Source organism: Labrus bergylta, chromosome 4 (genome assembly GCF_963930695.1).
Source record: "Labrus bergylta chromosome 4, fLabBer1.1, whole genome shotgun sequence".
Taxonomy (NCBI): domain Eukaryota; kingdom Metazoa; phylum Chordata; class Actinopteri; order Labriformes; family Labridae; genus Labrus; species Labrus bergylta.
This window is the reverse complement of record NC_089198.1, coordinates 12,524,769-12,547,475: the sequence shown is the minus strand read 5'-3', so window position 1 is coordinate 12,547,475 and position 22,707 is coordinate 12,524,769. Positions and strand designations below refer to the sequence as shown.

The 22,707-nt window shown below is 41.9% G+C and overlaps 1 protein-coding gene across 4 annotated transcripts in view; it reads right to left on the bottom strand.

The window, feature by feature from the left end:
• The window catches only part of slc6a9 (solute carrier family 6 member 9), a 92,106-nt gene that overhangs the window by 53,196 nt on the left and 16,203 nt on the right, over nucleotides 1-22,707 (bottom strand). For all 4 annotated transcript variants that reach the window (XM_065953748.1, XM_020653419.3, XM_065953745.1 and 1 more), the window contains exon 2: nucleotides 19,046-19,329. In XM_065953748.1, coding sequence (XP_065809820.1) covers nucleotides 19,046-19,075 — 30 coding nt within the window. In that variant the 5' untranslated portion in view covers nucleotides 19,076-19,329. The remainder of the gene's footprint in view (nucleotides 1-19,045; nucleotides 19,330-22,707) is intronic.

Below are 22,707 nucleotides of genomic sequence, written 5' to 3'. Positions count from 1 at the left end.
CACATAAGAGTGCTTATTAAGTGCTGGAGGACGTTAATGAATCATGTACTCATGTCTGACGGATGAGGCTGCTTCAGTTTGGGTCTACAGCTAAAACGAACGACTACTTATGGCTCATAAAGACCACATCAATTTTATCATAGCTTTTTATGGCACAGCAATAGCCAGTTCCACAGATTCTTCAAGGTGAGAACATTATGCCTTCAATAACACACAATTCAAAGAGCAACATTAGCCCTTCTCAGATTTAATTTCCACGACAGCGCTTTATTTAAGCTCATCTCTTCTTGCATTCATATTGATTCAGCGATGGCGTAATATTGGTGTCTTAATCTGTGACGTGTATAGAAACAGCGGGAGCTCCACATACACACCCAGACATGCCCACACAACAATGTTCATCCCCGCTGGCTCCGCCAATCCCGCCTTGCCACTGTGTCTTCTCTGTTGCTTGCTCTGAAGACGGTACAGAGGGGTGATCACTTCATCCCACCACTTCACCTCTGTGACATTCACAGTAAAGGCCAGATGTCACAGGGGTGCAAATATGACACCTTGAACGGGCAGTCTGAAAAGGGCTATTGTTCCAATCTACGCCATCAGAGGAATTCTGTGGGATCTTCCATCAGTAACGCCCTGAAGAGGAGGAAGTTAAGCGAACCTGCAATCTGTTAAGGTGTGCAAAATGAGTTGGTAAACCGGGTCTTGGAGCTTCACCGGGGATGAGACGGTTTAATGGTTGGAAAAGGGAAAGTGAGTATCTTAAAGATAGCACTGTCACTTTCCCATGCATAAATTGAAGACTCGCTGCAACATCTAAGTCCAAAAATAATGCTTAGGTGAAAGTGCAAAAAACTGCAGTTCCTTGTGTGGCCACTGGAGACTGGATGCAAGAGGGAGTCAGTCCCCATTCAGCACCATAGTGCAAAGCCCCACTTTACAGTAGAATTGAACATGTCTGTGAAAAATCTGTTAAACTGGTTCATAATGTAGACTGTGTAGGGCTGATTATTTTTAAGTTTGACCACCCCTCACTGGAGGGACCAGCCCCCTTTCATTTATGTTCACTTCCAGCTCCAGAAAGCCAACATGGTGGTAGCCATGTACAGAGGTACTGCTTGTCAACAGGCAAGGCAGGCAGCTGCTTGGGGTCCCAGGCCAGTAGGGGGCCTCTGAGGGCTCACAAACTTCAAACCACAGCAGTGGCTCAAAATGTGCAAATTTAGCATTTGACAGTAGGAAACCAGCACTTGTGGCTCTGCTTAGCGTTGCAGCATTAGTGCTGTGAAAACCCCAATTTTTAGATGAAAGTCTACAAAGAAAAATGAAGAGATATTATCCGTTTATAGGAGAAAGAAAAAAGAAACAGGAAACAAGAGGAGTAGGCGTCCAGACACTGGCACACATGATGGTGATGAACGCTGGTTGGAGGCCCCCCCCCAATTAATTTGTGCCTATAGGGCCCCCACAGAATCTAGAATCACCACTGGCCAATTTGTAGTCGAACTCAAGGGTTCAGGAGGACAGTGGACAAACCAATGGGTGCTGTCAATGACGGCTATGAGTCACCATTTTGCCCCTGGATGACCAGCATGTAGTGTAAGAGCACTCATCCTAGCAGCAATAGAAAGGCTAAAATCATAAACTGATGTAGTGACAGATGTTTTCTCAATAAATGAACTGTTATGTCTGATTCAGAAAATGCTGGTGTCCACTCTGATCATTTTTGCTAATCTTGCCTCAAAAGCCGACTGAAACCATGAATTTATTGAGAACTGGTTTCCAAATGAAGTCTAGAGATCAACTTATTTTCAGCCGAAGACCCTCTCCCTAATTCAAATGTCAACGTGTGACCAGAAAGTAAGTTTGGGTGCTAGCAGCTTTGCATGTTAACAAGCCGACGTCAACGGACAAGAGCAGAAAGACAAACAATCAGAAGGGCACGGAGCAAAACACTGATAAGGTCAGGATGGATTCCTCAAGGCTTTCCTGTCAACGCTCGCTCACATGCCAACATCTATTACGGCAAATCGGAGGCCTAACACAACTATTGATCCTAAAGTCCATCACTAAACATACCAAAACACATCCAAAAACAGAGCAACAGATAGTGACTTTCGACAATGTTCAAAGGGAGAGAGAAGTAAAAAAGAGAGTAAGGTTCGGGAGGTTTCCTTATTTCAATTCCCTTTAAAGCTCTAGCTCTGACAATCCAAAATCCTCGCTGATGAGCGTAACAAATGTGCAGTAATTTGAAGATTAATGTAACCTGGCTCTTGGACTTACTTACTCAGCTTTTTAAATTGGAGTTTTAAATCAAGCAGGTAATAAACTGCTCCTGCAGCATGATTTCAGACACATCCTGCTGTTAGGACGCAGCAGGTAGGCGTTCAGCCATAAAGGTGGATGAGGGAGATGGATGACATGGCAAAACTGCAGCCAAATAAACTATAATCGACCACAAATGGATGCCTCCTGACGTGAGGACACTAAGGGTAGTAACAGCTTTAAGTAACAATGAGACCATGTCCTCATGTTACTTGTAAACAGTTCACACATCTTTGAGTCATATCATGTTGGCAGGAGTAAATCCTTTGCCTTCAGAAGAGTATCAATGTGTAACTGTCCTCATGGCGTCTGAGCCTGGATGTCAGAGGTTTGTGTTTGTTTGGTTGGAGTGAAGTACATTTCAATGAGGTGTAATGAAAGGGGTTTACTTCAGGAACAAACCAACAGTCAGCCAGTGGAAGACAGTTGAAAATAACTGTTTTCTGATGGGCCACTGCTGACATGACACACATGGTGCAATTACAAAAAAAAAACATGTTGCCTTACCTTCAAAATAAAAGCACAGGAAACAACTGAGTGTGACACAGCATGAAAAGCTGATACAACTGTATTGAGTTAGTAATTGTTATCAAAAATATGTTAAAAAAAAAAAACAAAAAACAAAGAAGAAATAATAAAGCACTGTCTTTGAAATCTGCAGAAATATTTAGGGTCCGAGCGCCGATACGAGAGCGAGAACCCTACTCCAAATAAATTGGATATTTGGCGGCTTTAACATGCACTAAAGCTCACCACACTTTGTATACTCATCAAGGCTAAAAAATAAAGGTTTGATAATGGGTCCCCCACATGAGTGTGGCAAAATGGCTCAATAGCGCCCCCTTGAAATTTAGAAAAGGGGTCCCCCTAAAGGTTACTTTAATCCCAGTGACATGTATGAAACTTGGGGCACATGTGGCTTGATTAGCTCTACATAAGATACTTTAGATCTAACAGCAGGGCTGCCATCTTGAATTCATTAGTAAAAGTTGTATTCTATTGGCTATTTTCCAGGGGTACCACTTAGATTAACTCTTCCTATCCGATCCATCTCAAACTTGGTGAACAGCTAGACAAGACCCAACCCATAAAAAGTTATCAATTAAAGTACAAAACTCAAAGGGCATGGCCTTGGCCTCAACTGTCCAACATGAAACAGGAAGTTATATATAAATCTGCTGGACACACGTGCATGTTGTGCAAAAGTGTCTACCTGAAAACATCCTTCTGCAAATATTCTATTATGGCCTACAAATAGCACCGCCTAGTGACAACAGGAATTGTCATGTTGTTAGTCTTAAGCAGTCAAATTCATTGGTGGTTGAACAGATCGGCCTCAAATTTGCTCTGAAACCCTTAAGACCTTGGTCTTGCTCTGCAGGGAAATAAGTGAGGCTTTTTTGGAGGGCGTGACCTAAAGTGCTTTCATGTTCACCTTTCGCCTGAAGTATCTTACAATCTGAAAAGAACAGACTGCTGATGGATCAGTCTGTAAAGTTTGATAGGTACAAAGAGAGTGGGGTGGGAATGCTCAGGAAAGTAAGAAAACAGTGACAGGAAGATGCACAGCTCAGACATAAAGACATGAATCAGAAGAGAGAAACTAATCTCCTGTACTTTGAATTCTTTTCATTTCATCGCCTCCTTCATGTGATTCTGTCACTTTTCAAAGGACTCTTATCTGTATGGACAAATAAATTCAAAATATCACTGCAAGCTCATGAAAGATAAATCTCTAACAGGCCTTTTCTTTTGACTTGAGAAAGTTTTGTGTCCAAAAGGCCAAACAAGCACAATGAATGTTGAGTGAGGAGTTCAAAACTGTACAAAGTTGTTGTTGCAAATTAGATTCTCTGTCACCCAGTGTTTATTTGTGTCATTTAACCACAGTTTGAGAGTGAACCCTGTAGGGATGAGTGGGACTGTCCATCTGTCTTAGGCCGGCGAGATTTGTTGTCCCTTGTTCTCAACGAGTACAAACTGGAACAAGCACAATCTGACAAATAATTAATTCTGCTGTTTAAGTAAATAAGAATGATTTTTTTATCCTAATATATAAAAAAAAACAATATAATGTACCCTAGCCTGACAAATATTAACAACTTACAAGATAAGCTTTTGACAAATGTCCAAATCAGTTTGGACTGCGTAACACTCGTCAAACAAACATGTGGCTTGCGTAACTTATAGCTTGCTTTGAAGCGAGCACACACACACACACACACACACACACACACACACACACACACACACACACACACACACACACACACACACACACACACACACACACACACACACACACACACACACACACACACACACACACACACACACACACATACACAACCACCATTGACATACAGGAGAAAGGCGGAAAACAAAGGAGCAAATTCCAAATTCTCTGAGGTCAAGCAAACACACATTACAGCGAGAACCTTCGGGCTGGAGATCATTGCCTGAACTGAAAGAGTGGAAAACACCATGAGTGGCCCTCATAGTAAAGAAGTGCATCCTGAGGTAAGAGTGGCACTTTTCTGCTGTTGTCTATGAATATATATTTATGCATACTTGTTCTCCGACAGCAATCTAGAGCCATTTCTGTTATGTGTCAAACAGCGGTGTATAGACCAAAGCTACAGCTCTTAATGGGCATGCAAGATAAAGACAAAGAATTGCAATGTGCAATAACAATGGTCAATATTACAATGCAGATATGAGGTGTGATAAATGAACAAATATTAACAATGGCATATATGCTCTAACCTTGCTACCGTTTCATCATGTTACACAGTTCTAGTTCCTGCTGTCTCTCCTGAATCCACAAACAATCCAAATAACACGAAAGCTTTTTTTCAACAAGGTCTTTGTCAACCACATACTATAAAGGAATGGACATAACCTCTAGTTTCAAATGTTAAATCAAAGAATTACTGCCTTAAACCTGCATTCTTTCTACTGTCCAGCAGGGGGCGACTCCACTGATGGCCAATCATCGTGTCTCTACAAATCCACAAATCCAAATAACAGAAGTAATGTTTTGTCACCTCTGTAAACATTGTCTTATACATGTTATGATCTCAATCACTGCTTTTAACTCTTCATCAACTCAGCATGACATTCACTCTGATAAACAGAATCATGACCAATAAAACAGAGGATTCTTTAGGCCGTGGTTTACCGCGATAGATCGCGATGAGAAGACCCGTCAGCAAAGACACAGAGATGTTAACAATGAGTTTCACCACTGGCGTCCATATATGGTCACAAAAATCAAGAAGACAGCTCAAAAGCACAATTGAGAGCTACCAAAGAGGGATTAAAAACCAATGGGTGACTTTGCTGTGGCAACGTCCACTTCCTAGATACAGTCTATGAAAAAACATTACAATGAAGTGATTGGAAATCTGTCTGTTGTTGTGGTGATTTTGGCTTTCACTAACTGAGTAAATGAAATGAAGTCAAATCTAAAATCCTTCATATAAAGTCACTGCCTCACAGCATAAAGTCCTGTGCTTTAACATCCATGGATCAACCTGCTTTTGCACCGAGAGGCTTATCTCACAGGGAGACAAACAGGCCTCTCTGGGCTTATTACATCCTCCTCGATCTATATATCTGTCCCTTACAGCAATTAGGTTAATATCTGTTCACCTCCTGTTAACGCAGCACGCCTGTGATGGGACGTCTGACTGCGAGACGGGCCTCGCACTGGAGGAAGTATCGACAGTCCTGATTCTCTCTCTTCCCCTCCTGAGCGGTTCACGTGAGGGGAAAAAACTCAGAGCAGAGGGCAGAACAGCTGAGAGGAGATATTAGAAGAGAAGTGAAGTGAAGACGGGATGACATAACGGAGGGGAGGGACAGTGAGGAGAGAACTTCACAGGATTAAGGTTCACAATACAGGACGAGCACCACAGGAGCCTCGCAGCAGAAGAAAAGGGGAGAAGCACAAAAAGCTCAGTTTTGCAACAGCAGGTCGGCTTTGTCCGCTGCAACAAAAGGACAAAAATGTGTTGAGGCGCAGTTGAAGGGAAAATCAACCTTTCTTGTTCAGTCCGAAAGAGCTCGCTCTTTAATTGGACGTGGGGAAAGAGAGTGTTTCAGAGAGGAGAAATTGAGGGAAAACATCAGTTGCAAAGTGGATAAAAAGAAAAGAGAACAGATTAAAAAAAAAGGGCTTAAAAATGTGATAAACAAAATACTAATTACATGAGGGATGTTTGTCCTGCTGTCCAGCTGACCTGAGCTGAACACGACCCAACACGGCCACTCTGGGCACCCAAGGGAGACAGACAAATGACGGAGAGCAAGACAGGAGAGCAGAAAAAAAAAGAGAGAACAGAGAGACATTTCCAACGCTTGGTTTAACCTGAAGTTTCCATGATAATTTCTCTACCCATCCCTCACTGCTTTGGCTGGGAGGGCCCCAGCTGTTCGGTCTGTATAAATAGCGTGAGGCTTCGGCTCGGACCCCCGGGGAGAGCGGGGCTCATTGGAGAGAAGGCATGGGAACAAATCGGGCCGGAAAAAAAGCACACAACATACACATTTTGACAAACATATGGGACCGTTGCTGAGGATGAAAGTGAGGGACATGTGACTTAAGTTGGCCTCACGTGGCAGAAGTCACTGTCGCGCTAGAAATATGATGAGCAAGAGCAGAACGGAGAGAGCGAAAGAGACATGAAACATGTCTTCGTCGTTTATTATCCAAGACAAACATGCTTTAACAACAAAAGATAAGATCCAAAAGACCAAAAGATCAAAAGAGGAAATATCTTCTCAGGAAAACAAAGTGAGCTTCTCATCTACATTTGTACCTCCATGCAGAAATACAAAAAGGACTGAGCCGTCACTTTAACTTGGGTGTCCAGGCTCTTTGAAATCCACCTTTCTGCAGTTTCCAAAGTCAAGAGCTCCTCAAGCCAACATAATGGAGGAGTCCTTAAAGAACGTCTATGTCTCCATGATGATTATGCAAACTCCATCTGCTGATGAAAATCATGTGATATGATTCAGAGCAGCGACTTAATGGACCTTGCAATGACGTCGTTCTTAAAGTTGTTTCAGCTTAAACAGAGTCAGACAGAGATGGATGGGTTTGACTCTGATTTGAGCGGGGGGGGGGGCACCTTGAAGAAACAGGATGGTTTCTTAGGAAAGTCAAAGTGGAGATGTGATAACCTGTATGTATTAGTCTCTAACTAGCAACCGTTGGTGTTATAGCACGCAGTCATGTGACAAATAAAAGGCAGTCACACATGGCAGTACCCACACAGTATCCAGGTGACGCTTGAAACTGCAGAAGAAGAAGTCGATGCAACGAAACGCAAAGAGAAGAAGAAGAAGTAATTTAGAAAGAACTGGATGACCGTCCAGCGTTTTTAAATCAGGTCTGTGGGGAAACTTTAGGTTCCTAGTGCGGAATATCATTGGAAAGCGAAACCTCTCTGTGGTTGTTCTTGGAGAAGCTTGTGAACACTTGCGTTGTTTTTATTCATTTAGACAGAAAGATTCATGACTCCACATGACGATTAGGCTCGCATTGTGTCTGCCATACAAATACATGAGGAACTGTTTAATCAAACTAACTAAATCAGTGTTTCTGTTTACATCTACCTCCACTGCCCATGTGGGGGGAAAAGTCAGTCTTCAAAGATGTAGTTTCACTTTTACCTTGTAGTATAATGGAAGAAAGCAATAACTGTGATTACCAGTTTTCATCTCACATGGAGGCAAATTATTTTAGAATCCGGCAGATCATTTCAAGAGTAACAGCTTGTGAGCACAATTATCTTTTTCATTTCTTTTCATTTGTCTTATTCTGTTACTTAAGCAGCACAGTGTCGAGGAAGACGTTCTCTTGTAATTGTCTAGGTGCTGTTGGATTGTGTAAACAGCTGCACTGAAGAATTTTGTTGTTTAAGAATTCATAAGAAAATATTGCTGAGCGAAAACTACCAGTGGAGTGGCAGAAGAGAGCCTCCACTCAGCGCCGTAGAAGGCCGGAGATCAAGCTGTGCGGATAAGCATCAACATCAGAACGTTTTTTTTTGATCCGTCACTCGGTCAGCCCGTGTGATGCTCTTCTTCCGTGATGACATTATTTTCCAAATAACAGCTGTTCCCCAGCAGTGCTGCACTTTGTTCTCAAACAGCCTCATCATGTTTGACGATTATCAACATGGAACTTTTCTATCTTCTTTTTGATATCCGAAACGTTTTTTTTCTTTAATCAAACAGATGAACGCAGCATTGATATCGATTTTCTGTGTGAACGGGACAAACGAGAGGCAGAAACCGAGAGCGCAGGCAAAGTGATAAATAACAGGGAGGCCTGCAAGCAGGCAGGAGAGGGCCGTTTGGCCCTGAGAAAAGCAGACCCCCCCTCGTCTCAGGCTTACAGCTGCCATTCAACACCCCCCACACACAAAGTGCCAGGGAGCAGGTTGGGTTCAAGCGCAACAAATTACCTAAATATGGTTCTGAAAAGCGCTTTGAGAAGAGTTCAATCGGAAACCGTTGAAAATGATCATAATACTAAAGGAAACGGGGGGAGATTTAAGACCCTGTTGTGTGGACACAATGTCACAGCCCTGTCCATAATTTCACTGACTTCAGAGAGAGGAAGAGTGTGAAGTCGCCTTCTTTCGGACTTGCTTGTGTTTTTTGTGGAGTCGGAGGGAGGGGGAGCCATTAAACCAGGAAAAGAAGGCGAGAGGAAGAAAATCTGAAAAACGACATTTTCAGCTTGAGTGGTTTTTCCGAATGAAATCTAAAGGTCCATAAGACAATGGACTCTTTTTAGGGGAGGGGGTTAGTTGGTTGTTGGTGAGTTACCTTTTAAATGGTGCCCAGCAGTGGACGTGTTTGGCATTTGTGGCACTGATCCCTCAATTGTACATTCGCCACAGTGGCTGATGTTTAGTTGACGTTGGGCACACCCGAGCCACCTACCCACTGTTTCTCCTCATTCAGGGGGTCAGTCGGGGGGGGGGGTACAAATCAGAAATCATGTCTGCCTCTCTCTCTCTCACCCCCCCACCTGCCCTCACAGCTCTCTCACTCGCCCTCTCTCTCTCTCTCTCTCTCGGTTCACATCTGTTTGTTGGCCTCTTGCCCCCCAGGCAGACAACTCGGTTGCTGAGCACTGCTGTTAACTAAAGTGGCTGACTGTTAACTCAATATGTTTCTTACATAAGACAGAACTGTGATGAAAGCTGGAAAGAAACGGTGTAGCTTCACCTGGAAAAGGTGTACACCGCTCATGTGGGCCGCCTCACAGTCAACCAAATACAGAAGAGGGTAGAAGCTATAAAGAACAGTGGGCAACTTTCAAAAATGTGCATGTTGATTATGACTCAAAACAAGCCACGATATGAAAGAAAGCAAACTTTTTTTTAAAAACAGATTAACATATCTCTTTTGGGACCAAAACTGGCCCTCGAGCCACAGTTTGAGCTGCACAGTTTTTTTTTCAGTTTAAGAGCCTTGAGTTACCGAACAGATTGTGTGTTTCTGACTTTATTATTCAGAATAAAAACAGAACAAGGGTCGGCTGAATACATTCCTGTATCTGTCTTGAAGTTTTGTTCTTTGTGAAGTTTGTGTGAACGCATCGTGTATGTGTTTATGTGTGCTAACATATCTGTGCAGAAATCTTAAATATGTTTATGTGCCTGTGGTATGTGTGGATATAATGTAAAGTGTGTCATTGGCTGTGTGTGTGTGGATGTGTGTGTGTGTGTGTGTGTGTGTGTATGAGCGCGTATGCATGTGTGTGACCTGAGGGAGGTTGTGGCTGTGGGTACCACTATTTATTTCCATTTAGTTTCCACTTCACAGCCTACAGCACACATTAGCCACACAGCCCCTGGGAAATGCCGTGCACATGCACATATACACACAATGAGTGACACACACATTCTCTCACATATAAACACACACACACACACACACACACACATACATACACACACACACACACACACACACACACACACACACACACACACACACACACACACACACACACACACACACACACACACACACACACACACACACACACACAGACAAAGCTCCCCACACAGATCGGGTAATCAATAGGGATCGTCATTTACAGTAATCTAAATACTTGCGTCCTAACATTGCCTTATGGACAATAAAATACTCGCTGATGGTCAATTCTTATGTCAAGTTTGGATAAACATACGGAGCATTTGTTTTATATTGCTAAACAATTTACAGTCAGCATTTTCAGATCATTACATGAAGTGACTTGATGAATAGTAAAGCTTTATCTGAGTACACTCTGAAGATCAAACAGTATGTTCAAATGATGATGATGAAAAAGTCTAATTATTGGGTTAGTCGGACTCAAACTGGACTTTAAAAATACACGTAAACTTTTTCCTCCGAGTCATACCGAGTCTAATTTCTTAAAGTGGGACTGACACACCTTGATAATGCGTTTACATACACCTCAATCAGACGCAAACTGGTTGAGTTGCTCTGAGCATGCTCCACAGTTCCTGTGTCAGCTCTGACCCGGAAGCAGAAAAGCATGAATGCATAAAAGAAAGCCGGGAAGAAATTGAAGGTGACGACATGCAGAGAGCTTGAGCAAGAATGTACGAAATGTACGGAGCTGTAAGTTTCTCCATGTTTTCACCAGTCGATGCAGTTTGCCATTAAAACCCGGTTTTTTTTAAACGTTATCACCGTAGTTTCAGGAGCCGCATTCTGCCTGTAAAACCCTCTTTTACATCGAACTTGATCTGCCTTTGGTGAAAGTGCTTTTAGTGTGTTTGCGCCATCATCTTAATTGCTTAGTCACTTTAAACTAGAGTGTTGAGTTAAGATTTTTAAGATTTAAAAAGCAGGATTAAGGATCATTAGATGACTGAATGCACATGTTTCTCTGCTGAACGCTTCTGATTGGCTGATTGATGTCATATTTGTTTGTTCTCTGTCTAAAACCTTAACGCTGCTGTCATGGCCAAAACACTCTTGAAATAAAAAGAGATCTCAATGAGAATATTTTCCTGTTAAAATAAAGCTAAAAAAATATTGATTAATAATTTGACTAAATAGTTTAAAGCATGACCTTCTGTTTTTGTAGAAGCTGTTTAAACATGAATCTAGTCTGAAAAATAGGCTAAGGTGAGATACTTACTGAATTATTATTTAGTTATATAGAATATCAGTCCTAAAGACTGCAACATCCTGCGTTTAGAGCCCCTATATGGAGAAAACCCAACAGGTTTTTTAAGTATTATCCATCAAAAACAATTAGAGAAATAAGTTTGTATCTGGAGTATCCGTTCGTAAAGTGCCAGAATACAAAGTGTGACATTAAAATGAGAAGTCTTGATCGTCCCCCACACTCTAAGAAGATCCTATAAATTGTGGATGTTAAATAAAGTGAGAACATTAAAAGTCTTGCCAAAAGGAAACTTTGATCAGAAGCCGGTGTTAGCTGACCTCCTTCTCTGTTCAGACATCATGGTGATGGAGGGGCAGTAGTGGTCTGCGCAGCCAGGCCTTTGAATGCAGCGCTCAGAAGACAAATAAGTAAAAAAACGTCCGTCCAACTCCTCCCTCTCCTCCTCCTCCCCCTTCTACTCCCACATCCCTATACATCCATCCACATAGCAGACATCATAAAGACGTTGCAGGAAAGAGGTAACTAAGGAGTGGAAACAAAGAGACAGCTCTCAGGACAGTTTAAAGGCCAATGCCAGGGCACCATCTGCTCATCTGTCCAGTGGAAGTGGAGGCTTCCAGGGCGGTACAAGACAGCGCAGGAAGATTGAAGAGAGGGGGCCTTTTTGCAGCAGAGGCAGCAGCAGCAGCAGTCGAATGAAGTTTGGACAGAAAGAGTCCCGGCAGAAGGCGACCAGCCGAGCCAAGCGGTAGCAGGAAGCGAGCGCCTTGTGTTGTCACAAGATTTACGCTGACGGGTCCATCCACCAACCATCTGGGCCGGTAAATTTACCCGGAGTGTAAAGAGAGGGCAGGGAATACTAGCAGTATGTGGAGAAAACATTTTCACCCTGCATAAAAAGAGTTAAAGATGAGTGAATTTAACATGAGGGACAGGAAAAGAGTTGTTCCAATCAGATCCACCTCCCATACTATCTCAAACACGGGATCGGGTGTCAGCAACTGTGTTCAGATCTGATGTTATAAAACCACGAGCCTGCACGCCGAGCCGTGCTATACAGCCAGCATGGAGACATAAAGGCTGTCACATGTAAAAACTTTTACTTCACTTCAAAAAGTGTTTCTAAAACACTTTACAATACAGCAGGTGCAACGGCCTGCAAGCCAAGTTTCTGCTAATAGCCACTCATAAATTGAGAGTTCAAGGCGGGATCTGCAGTGTGTAACACATGGAGGTGGAATACAATGAATCAGCCTCCGATCCGCCATCAGAGGCAGCAGTAGATGCATGCATAACAGGGGCAGTTGGAGCCAGGGAACAGGGCTGTGTGTGCGCATGTCTGAGTGTGCGTGAATGTAGAGCTCCCGTTGTTTACACGCCAACGTAACACAATGTGAAATCTCACAATGTAGTGGATGCAATGATTAAATACAAAGGCATAATGATGAGGAACTTTGTTACAAGGCTGTAGACGAATTGCAATCTAAAATGGGCTAAAGTTGATGAGTCCTTATTTTGGGCTCTTTCCTTCTGTTTTAATTTAAAAACCTTTACATGCAGTCTTACCTGAGGTTTTTAATGGGAACCAAATTAATAGGCCCCCTCGTCCTCCTCTCTGAAACACACTACACAGAAATCTAAACCAGTGAAACACTACATAAAGCAGAGGAAAACTCAAGACCCAAAAAACATGGGTATTAATAATCCAGGTCCAGGCACTCAGGATTGTTAGAAAATTATAAAAGGTCTTTAACCCATTGGGCTAGAAACATTAAAGTACACAAACGCGTATCGGCTTGCGCCTTCTTCAAGGTGCGGCCTGCAGTTTCAGGTGGAAACCATGGTCTATCCAAAGTTCTTCAGCAGACACAGGTGAGAGAGAAATGTCAAAAATCTTCTATTCTTCTACAGAATTGGAAGGTAGTCCTAGATGTGTTCATTTATTATATTTTGTACATGAGACTGACTGTCCAAATACATAATAATAGAAAGTTCTCAGTCAACCATTCTCTGAACCTCTCCAGATAAACTGAACTTGGTAAATCTGCATTTTCTTTTGATGCCTCATATTAATGGAACGCCCTCCAGCAAACTCTGAAGACTGGAGTTCTTCCCAATCTCTTGCAGAGTTCAGGTTTTTTTTTAAATTGTTTAATTGTTTTTGATTAATAAGTATTCGTTGTTATTTATTTGCTTGTTTTTAATATGATTGCAATCTCATTGCATTGGAAAAGAGGGAAAGCTCAATGACCTGTCGAGAATAAATAAAGGTTTGAATCAAATTGAAAAATGACAGCAATCAAATCACAAATTACCCGGTTTAAATTACACAGCTGTGACTTTTTCAGTCTCACACTGGGGTCAGAATGGTACGCGCTATCGGCCATTTGACTGACTTTGTACTGAAAAGGACAAAAATGGTGTTGATATATATCGTAAGAATTTTGAAAGTCCGACAATTCTGGTGATAAATATGAAAAAAAGGACAGAGAGAAAGTATGAGGCTGAGGAAATGTGGGGAACACAACACACTTGAAGTGACAGTTGGCGATGGGAGACCGAGCTCTTGGATTCAGCCCATAAACACAACCACACTTTCTTTCATTCTTCAGTGACGTCTCCAAGCGATGACTGACACCACTGTTTAGCCCGACTGAAGACATTCATCACAGCGCATTAAGCGGCAGTAGTGTTTAAGTGTGTGTGAGTGAGCAGTTGACCACAGTCATGGTTGGTTAATCTCCCCGCTGCTCTGCACCATGTTGACCTTCATAGATAACACATGTATGTCTACAACACACATAACCTCTGACCTAGTTTTTCTATGAGAATGAGTAACTGATAATTGTTCGGAGAAATTCGATTTCAAAAAAACGAAACAGTCCACAATAGGGATGCAACTTAACGTCTCCAGGCAGTTAAACATCTGTACACATAAGAGACCATTGAAAAAGACGAAGTGTGTGTAAACTGAACGCTATCTTCTTTTGATGTTCTAGGTCCTGATGTTTCTCACATCAGGAGCTGAATAGAGGCGTACAGACAGCGGTGGGTGATGCACCTGCATACCGTAGTATGTATGTGCCGACAACTTTAGCAAACTAGATTAGCATGTGCTGTCGATAAACCAGAAGGTCTCAGTCTCTTGCTCGTGTTCGTGTCAAAGAGTAGTTTCTCCGCAATTGACTTGACGTTAATAAGAGAGAAAAAGGGACATTACGGAGCTGGGTTATTGTCCACAACCTCACAATTCAATTCCATTTCAATTTGGGTCACGATTCGATTCGATATTAATCAATATGCTTTGATATCGATGAATAATACACACAGATGACAGTAATGGCCAGATAACTCATCACAGTACCTTCTGATATTTGATAATTATGTGTGCATTATTTGTATTGGTTTAGAACAAACTGACTCAAAAATGTGTTTTATCGTTTCATTATTCTTTAATAAACAAAGAATGAAAACAGCCCTATTACAGACAACGTAACACACAGTGCTACGCCTATGAAAGAACTTATTCCTCTTCAGAAGGTGCTCATACACACATAAATATAGTTTAAATGTTTGCCTGTTTTTTTTTTCTTTTTTAGAATTCAATAAGGTAAGGTCACATGTCTTCACCCAGGTGTCTGTTCAGTTTTGAATTCCCTGCCAAATCTACTGCGTTGACCTTGGACATGGAGACATGTTGGCCTGGGAACAAAACTTTCCAATTTCATGAGCAAGCAGAGTCGCCAGCTGTGACTGCTTGAGCCAAAATCTGAAAATGAGTCTTGATAAGACGAGGCTCTTGTCCAAAGATGGTGGGCTGATTTACTAACTGTGGATATTAGTAGTGCACTTCCCATTTAGTCCTTTTACTTTGATTTGTATCCTTTTTCAAGTTCCAGTTTAGCACCAAACAAAACTGCACCTCTGCAGCTCTGAGTCTCGAGTGTTACCAAACTGAAACTGAACAAAAACACCTAACTGTCACCTGCAGAAGTTCTCTGATGACTCTGCCATTGTCGGCCTCATCACTGATGGGGACGAGGGGGAGTACAGAGAACTCAACCTGGACTTTGTGGACTGGTGCCAGCGGAACTGCCTCCAGATCAACGCGGGTAAAACCAAAGAGCTGGTGGTGGACTTCCGCAGGCACAGACCCACCTCTACCACACCGGTGAACATCCAGGGAAAGGACGTTGAGATAGTGGACTCTTATAAGTACCTGAGTGTTCATCTGAACAATAAGCTGGACTGGACTGATAACACTCAAGCTCCAAATAAGAAAGGCCAGAGCAGACTTCATCTGCTGAGGAGACTCAGGTCCTTTGGTGGACTCCTGAGGACTTTTTATGACTCTATGGTGGCATCAGTCATCCTGTACAGCGGTCTGCTGGAGCAGCAGCACTACGGCTGCAGACAGGAACAGACTGAACAAACTGGTGAAGAAGGCCAGCTCTGTCCTGGGCTGCCTCCTGGACCCTGTTGAGGTGGTGGGAGACAGAAGGATGATGGCAAAGCTATCATTTGCCATCAACTGCAGCTCTCAGCTGATCTATTTTTTTAAATCTATATTGTGGTATCCATCGATTTTTTTGTACATTTTTAATTTCTCTTTTTTATTTAAACTGGGACTGTGGTTCACTTTTTGTTTGCAATCTTTGCTCTTTGGTGCTGCAACGCTGTCAATTTCCCCGTTGTGGGATAAATAAAGGATAATCTTGTCTTATCTTATCTTATCTTATCTTACACGTGTAAGATTAAGAGTTGTCCTTAAGGGTCTTTTTTCTATGTTAAGTCATGTTATTGAAGTTTTTTAACTGTAAACAAGGTGGAGGTTTAAGTCCACAGCAACAGCTGAAGGTCAAGACAATGATTTTTAACTTGAAACACTTTTATTTGGTGCACTACCAGTTTGAATGATTATGTCTGATTTGGGATTTGGAGAAGAGGAGACCTCTGTGAATAGTTGTGAACGATAAATAGTGAAGGAATCTTTACCTTATAAAAAGGTAAGCATCTACAAATGAGCCAACGGCTGCTAACCTTGCAGCCCCTGCCTATGGCTTGTGTCCAGAAAAGCATCAAAGAAACGCTGAACTTGAAAGATAAACTGCAGAGTTTAAAGAGTTTAAATCAACAGGGTCGTTTGTTTTGGAGATACGGAGAACTTCCAGGAAAATTCCTGTCAAAAAACCTAAATAGGAATTAAATGGTAACTTCGAGACCTGCTCTGAGAGATTTCTCTTGTGTCCATCAATACAGCTAAAATGAAGAAAAGTTCTGAGATGTGTCAACTATAGATCTTTTCATTTGCTGTTTGTAGTTGTCTCTTTGTTGGGGCAGCCCAAGTTATGACTGTTTTCCAACACTTGAGTCTCTTTCTAACCGACTGATCGCTCATTTTCAGCTTTAAACTGAAGTATAAAACTTGACTCAAATTAGCTTCACTTAATGTGATATTGATCTATAATCTGCCCTTTGTTCTTTATTTTTTTTCTCATAAGGCATCCCTGAAATGGTGCCATCACATACAGATAACTCATGAAAACACACAATATCTCTTGAATACTTCAGTAGACCATAGACTGTAAATATTAATGGAGGATTAATTAGGGGAGGCTGAGTGACGTCAGCCATCTGTTACTACAGGGGGCTCTGGAGGCAGCAGCCACCATGCTGGAAATCCTGTCTCAGTCTAACTTTCAGTCAACCTAAAGACAGGCTGAAAGCTGGAGCTGAGGCAGGTTTGAAGCCTCCTGACGAACCGTTACATCGCACCCACCTGTCAATCAGGTCAGCTGCGCCGAACTATGAATAACACGTATTGTTAATTAAATCAAAACAGATGCTTTAAAAAAAGAAATTCACCCCCTGTACAGTACGTACCCATGAGGACAATAACTAATCAGACCTATTTTGTTTTTTTTACCAGGCTGTAAACATGTTAATTTCTGCTGTAAAAACTTTTTTAAATGGGGTGTGTATGTGACTTCAGGCCTCCCTGAGCCTGCCTCAGGATTTTGCACTTCCGAACTGTCTTTACTTTTTAACACCGGAGGTTGCCGCTTGCATCACATGCATTCAGCCATTGTTAGCTTAAATGCCCCTGGTGGCCTTGATGAGTCATTACAGTCTCTATAGATGTAACCTCCACAGTTTAACTGGCAGCTCTGAGTGTGGGAGGGCCAACAAAAAGGTTATAACGCCATGGTTACCGGAGAGAAACTGGAGAATATGTTAAACTGACTTGTATAGCGCTTTTACACTACATGTCACATTTGTCTGTTCACACCTCATTCATACACTGATGGCAGAGGCTGCTCTGTAAAGAGTCCAACTGCCTATCAGGACTGTTCCATCACACACATTTACACGCTGCAGGAGCTGGGGATCAAATCCCCAACCTGCCCCTTAAGAGACGCCCACTGCCGCCCTTACATTCAGAAAAATACAAATCCCTCTGGATAATTACATTTAAATCACATGGATAACCTAAACTAATTAAAACCTACATAACTTCTTAAGCAACTTTCTAGCAGAGCCTTTCTTTGCAGATTGATCAGCAATGAGTCACTGAGCTGAAAACGCAGATAAACACACAAAAAAGTTCCAAAAAAAAGAATTAAATCTCAACCTTCAACCACCTTCAAATGTTGTGTGAGAGTGACAGGGGAGAGCAGGAGAGGCTGATAACGCCCCCCCCCCCCTCCTCCTTCACTTCAGACGCTGCACTCTCATTTTAATGTGGATATGCATCTGAAAAGGACACAGCAGAGGGAGAAAGAAAAAAAACATTGGGGAGGAAAGCAAGGCTTCAAATGAGCGAGAATGTCAGGAGAGTTGGAGCTCTGAGTTTGTGTTTATCGCCGACTCAAGACAGACTGAAGGGAGAGAGAGAGAGAGAGAGAGAGAGAGAGAAGTGACCTGACTGCCAATGACGCCAAATCTCTATTTAAAGCTTCACTAACAGCACAGGCCTGGCACTGTATCCTTTACCTCTTGGCTTTCTCTCTTATCGGCAGCCTAAAAAATCTGAAAACACGTTTATTGTTTCAGATTACCAGATCTCTGTGAGAGCAGAGACGAGGGGTGGGAGAGAAGTTTCTATGGTTAAGAGTGTTTACTGTTGCCATGTGGAGCAGCAGGTGATGACAGCTCGGTCTGCTGCACTCAAACACCATCAAAGTGATCTTAAACCACAGGGCAATCTGCAGGTTATCAGTGCAAACACATGTATCTGTGATGGGTCAAAGATAAACAAGACATTGGGTAAGGTGGGTCAAACTCGAGGTCAGATGAAAAGATTAAATGTCTCCAGGTTGTTCAGAGAAACTGAAGAACAACAATTTAAGCACCAACTTCTGTTTCAGAGTATTTAAAAAAGAAAAAAAAAACAACAACAACCGTAGAAGCAGAGTAAAAGGTGAAGATAGGGACACAGAGAGTGGAGGTCCAGCAGTTGCATCTCACCCGCGACCACCCATGTGTGGTGTCCCTGTTTGTTAAGTGCGCCTGTGTGTGTGTTCACTGAACTAAAGTCAAACTTACCAGGATCCCGGCAAACTGCTTCTCTTCCATCCTTCTGGACCTTGTCGGCAAAGATCCCCTGCCTCTCTGCCCCACTCTCTCTCTCTCTCTCTCTCTCTCTCTCTCTCTCGCTGGATGGACTCGTCCGCCTCTGGCTGTCACAGTCTGAAGTTTTCTGAGGTGGCGTTCGCTCGAGTGTCCCGGTCCCCCCTCGTGCTGCTCCTCCTGCGTTGTTTTTGCGAGTGTAGCTGGAGTGGCGTCGCTGCTTTGTGTTAATTCTGCCCTAATCCAGAAACTTTTCTATGCTGTGAAAAGGACATGTGACAGACAGAAAAAAAAAGGGGGTGGAGGGAGGAGAGGAGGGGGAGAGAGGGGAAGGTGGGGGAGCAAGGCAACACTTGGTTTAGTTACTTGTCCCCTTTGCCAAGTTCAAAACAATTCCTCTGTCTCTGTACGTGACCTTCTTTAAGATAAAAAGCATCTATACACTGTATACATATAACCAATAGTCAGCACTCTGGAAGTTCAGTAAAGTCATGTATAGAAATGCAACTAAGGAATTAACAGGAGACGATGCAGAGGAAGAATCTAGAAAACATGTAGTAACAGATTTGCATTTTGTAGCAAAGCAGCTGCCATAACAAAGTGGCCTTTTGTGCAAAGAGATTAACTGTTAGGGGAAGGATTCGACCGCCCAGTGACTGCTGCTGTACGAGGGCCAGGCCGGGACCGAAGACTCAAAAACAGCCTGGACTCAGAAGAAAGAGAAAGAAAGAAAACACTCCGGTTTGACTGACATGTATATGGAATGTTTGAAATCTTCAGACTTCAACCTCTAACGGGATCATTTCAGACTCTTAACTTCCTGTTCCCTCCCAGTAACATTTTACCCATGATTCATTTGAGTTTCAAACATAAACAGTGTGTTGGTAGACGTAGATATTCAATTCTAGCAATCTCATTTAGATTTTGAATAAAGTAACAGGCTTCTTTATTTCCAGGCCAAACTATGATGAAGCTAAATGAATCATATTTTATACATAACTTTCTGATACCACTTCATCCTTATCCTTCCTAAAAACCCTGATGATTAGAACCAGATGAATGTAGATGAATGTCCTGTGCACTTCGCTTTACCATGGGCGGAAATCATTCCTCATATGACCCGTGTACAGGACAGTAACAATGCTGAAACAAATCTGATTTGATTGGGATATTTTCACCAATTTCTGAAAAAGAGAAAGAAAGAAAAATAATTTAAATTGTTGATATCACGGATATTTTTTTCTTATTTAAAAACTCTTTACCTCATGTGAATTAACCAATCACTTTCTATTACGTCTTCTACTGTCATGATTATCTCAGCGTGTTTGAACTGCTCACCACTGAACTGACGTCTCATTCAGTCTTCTTCATATGACTCTTTGTTTATTTTGTCTTTATTGTGGATATCTAATGTCATACTTTTTGTACATAGAGAGCTCAGATCACCAAAGTCAGATTCCTCGTGTGTGTGAGCACACCTGGCCAACAAAGATTCTGACTCTGGTATTAAAATGGGTTTCATATTTGACACAGCAGGTGTTAAAGGTCGAAATGTGTGCACCAGGCATTCCATTGAGCAATGCTTCTCTTTTGCTTATTATAGTGAACTCATGAAAGGATTAACGTGGGATATATCAGGAGTGGAAACTGGAATATTTGAGGCCCATATTGTGTTTTTTATATGCAATATGTCGTAACTTACATCGGAGTCATTGGATGTTTACATGGGCTCACTTGCTCATTATTTTCTGTTCCCAATTAATATTCACTCAAACTGACCAAGTAAGAAATTATAAAAATACAAAATTATTTTGGTTTCTGAGTACAATTGTAGAGAGCAAATGAGAATTAACACGAAGATGGAACAAGAGCAGTCAAGAAGATTCAAAATGAAAAGAAATGAGTCTCACAGGGAGGAGTGAGACATTTGAATTTCCAGTGGCCATTTTTTCCCCAGCAAATTGAAAAAAATAAACACTCATGTATCAAATATGATCTAAAACCAAACCATTTTCTGATAACGATTTGATGGTTTAGGCTTTACAGGGTCAATAAACCGGAGTCCTATGGAGTGTAGAGTGATTTAAAAACGGAGAATAGCAGCAAATCTTCGTACTTGAGAAACTGTATACGATGGTTTCGACTTCAGAAAAGTTTATCCGTTAAATTGGGATCCATTTTCTCTTGAAAACTAACTTGTTAATCAAATTGTTGTTTCAGCTTTAGTAAACACTCAAAACTTGTCTGCTTACATAACTTCTTTGGCGCTGATATGCTGCAGAAAGCAAACAGAGAGAGAGAGACGGTGCTGATACAGCAGCAGCAGAGGCTCAGGAGGGGAAGCAGCTCAGAAACATGTTTTGGTGTTTAGGTTGTGGAGCATTCAGGCGTGTGTAATGTCGCTGCACTTTGACATCTCAAAGCACTTTTGTTATAAATGCAGAGAGAGACTTCTGATAGAACAGACATAGCTGAGCTTACAGTTATACTGTTCAGGTTGACAGGACGGGGGGGAGTCAAACGAGTCTACAGAGCGTTAACTTAAAGTATTCTCAAAACCAAATCTCAAGCTGAAAATGACCGCAGTTACCTGCCACAGAGTCATGGGGTCATATGAAGCTGATGCCCCCACAGATGTTCCAGCACCGTCTATTATTCCTCCTGACAACACCCCTAATACCTCAACTTGTTGGTTCTCACCCGCTGAGGGCCGACTGCTCATCCTTTCTGGTTACTCTTCCTCTACCTCTTGAAACTGAAGCCGCACAAACAAGACACAAGTTTCACAAGTGGAAGTTTCCACCGTTACACTCGACTGGCCACACCGTTGTTGTCAGCTGTGGTGGTGGTCACAAGATCAATAACCAGATTTTTCTTTTTTTTTAACAAACAATTAGTAGAGATTTGATGAAACAGCCTTAAAATCTGAAGCATTGGATCAGTACATATAGAGCGGCTTAAATGAAATACCAATACAGCACCATGTGTATCAGAGACATTCAATCCATCAGTCAATGAATCTTAATTTGAATAGCACCAATTTAAAGCCAATGGTATCTGAAGACACTTGACAAAAAGAGCAGGTCTAGACCATACTGTATTCTATCATGTATTCATTATACTGGTAGGCCTACTGGATCTACTCTTAATATCATTGGTTGATTGAAGGCTTTATTTCAAACATGTGATTTTTTTTCAATGACAAAAACAAACAAACGGACTAAAGAATCGTGCAACCTGTAAGACAACCTGCGCTTTTAAGTACATGTTTGAAGAGGAGTGGGACATCATTTCTTATGAAGAAAAAATACAGAATTCAATGCAAATGTCCAATGCTCCAAAGTAAACTGGTAACATTATGATCCAAAATCCAAAGAAAATAAATTTACACCGTCTTTAAACTGAAGCAAAAATAAATCCTCCTCTTGGACAAACTGTAAACAATAACATGGACATTTTTCGGGAGAAGAAAAAAAACATGGAGATGGTTGACTGGTTGACTGGTTGTCAAACAGTTGATGTGTTGACTGACGGGTATAATTCCCTGTTCCTGTTTTAGTAAAAACATAACAGTAGTGTGAGTCTTCAGCATGCCTCGCTTCATGAACAAATCCTCCAGACTGTGTTCTAAAAGCATC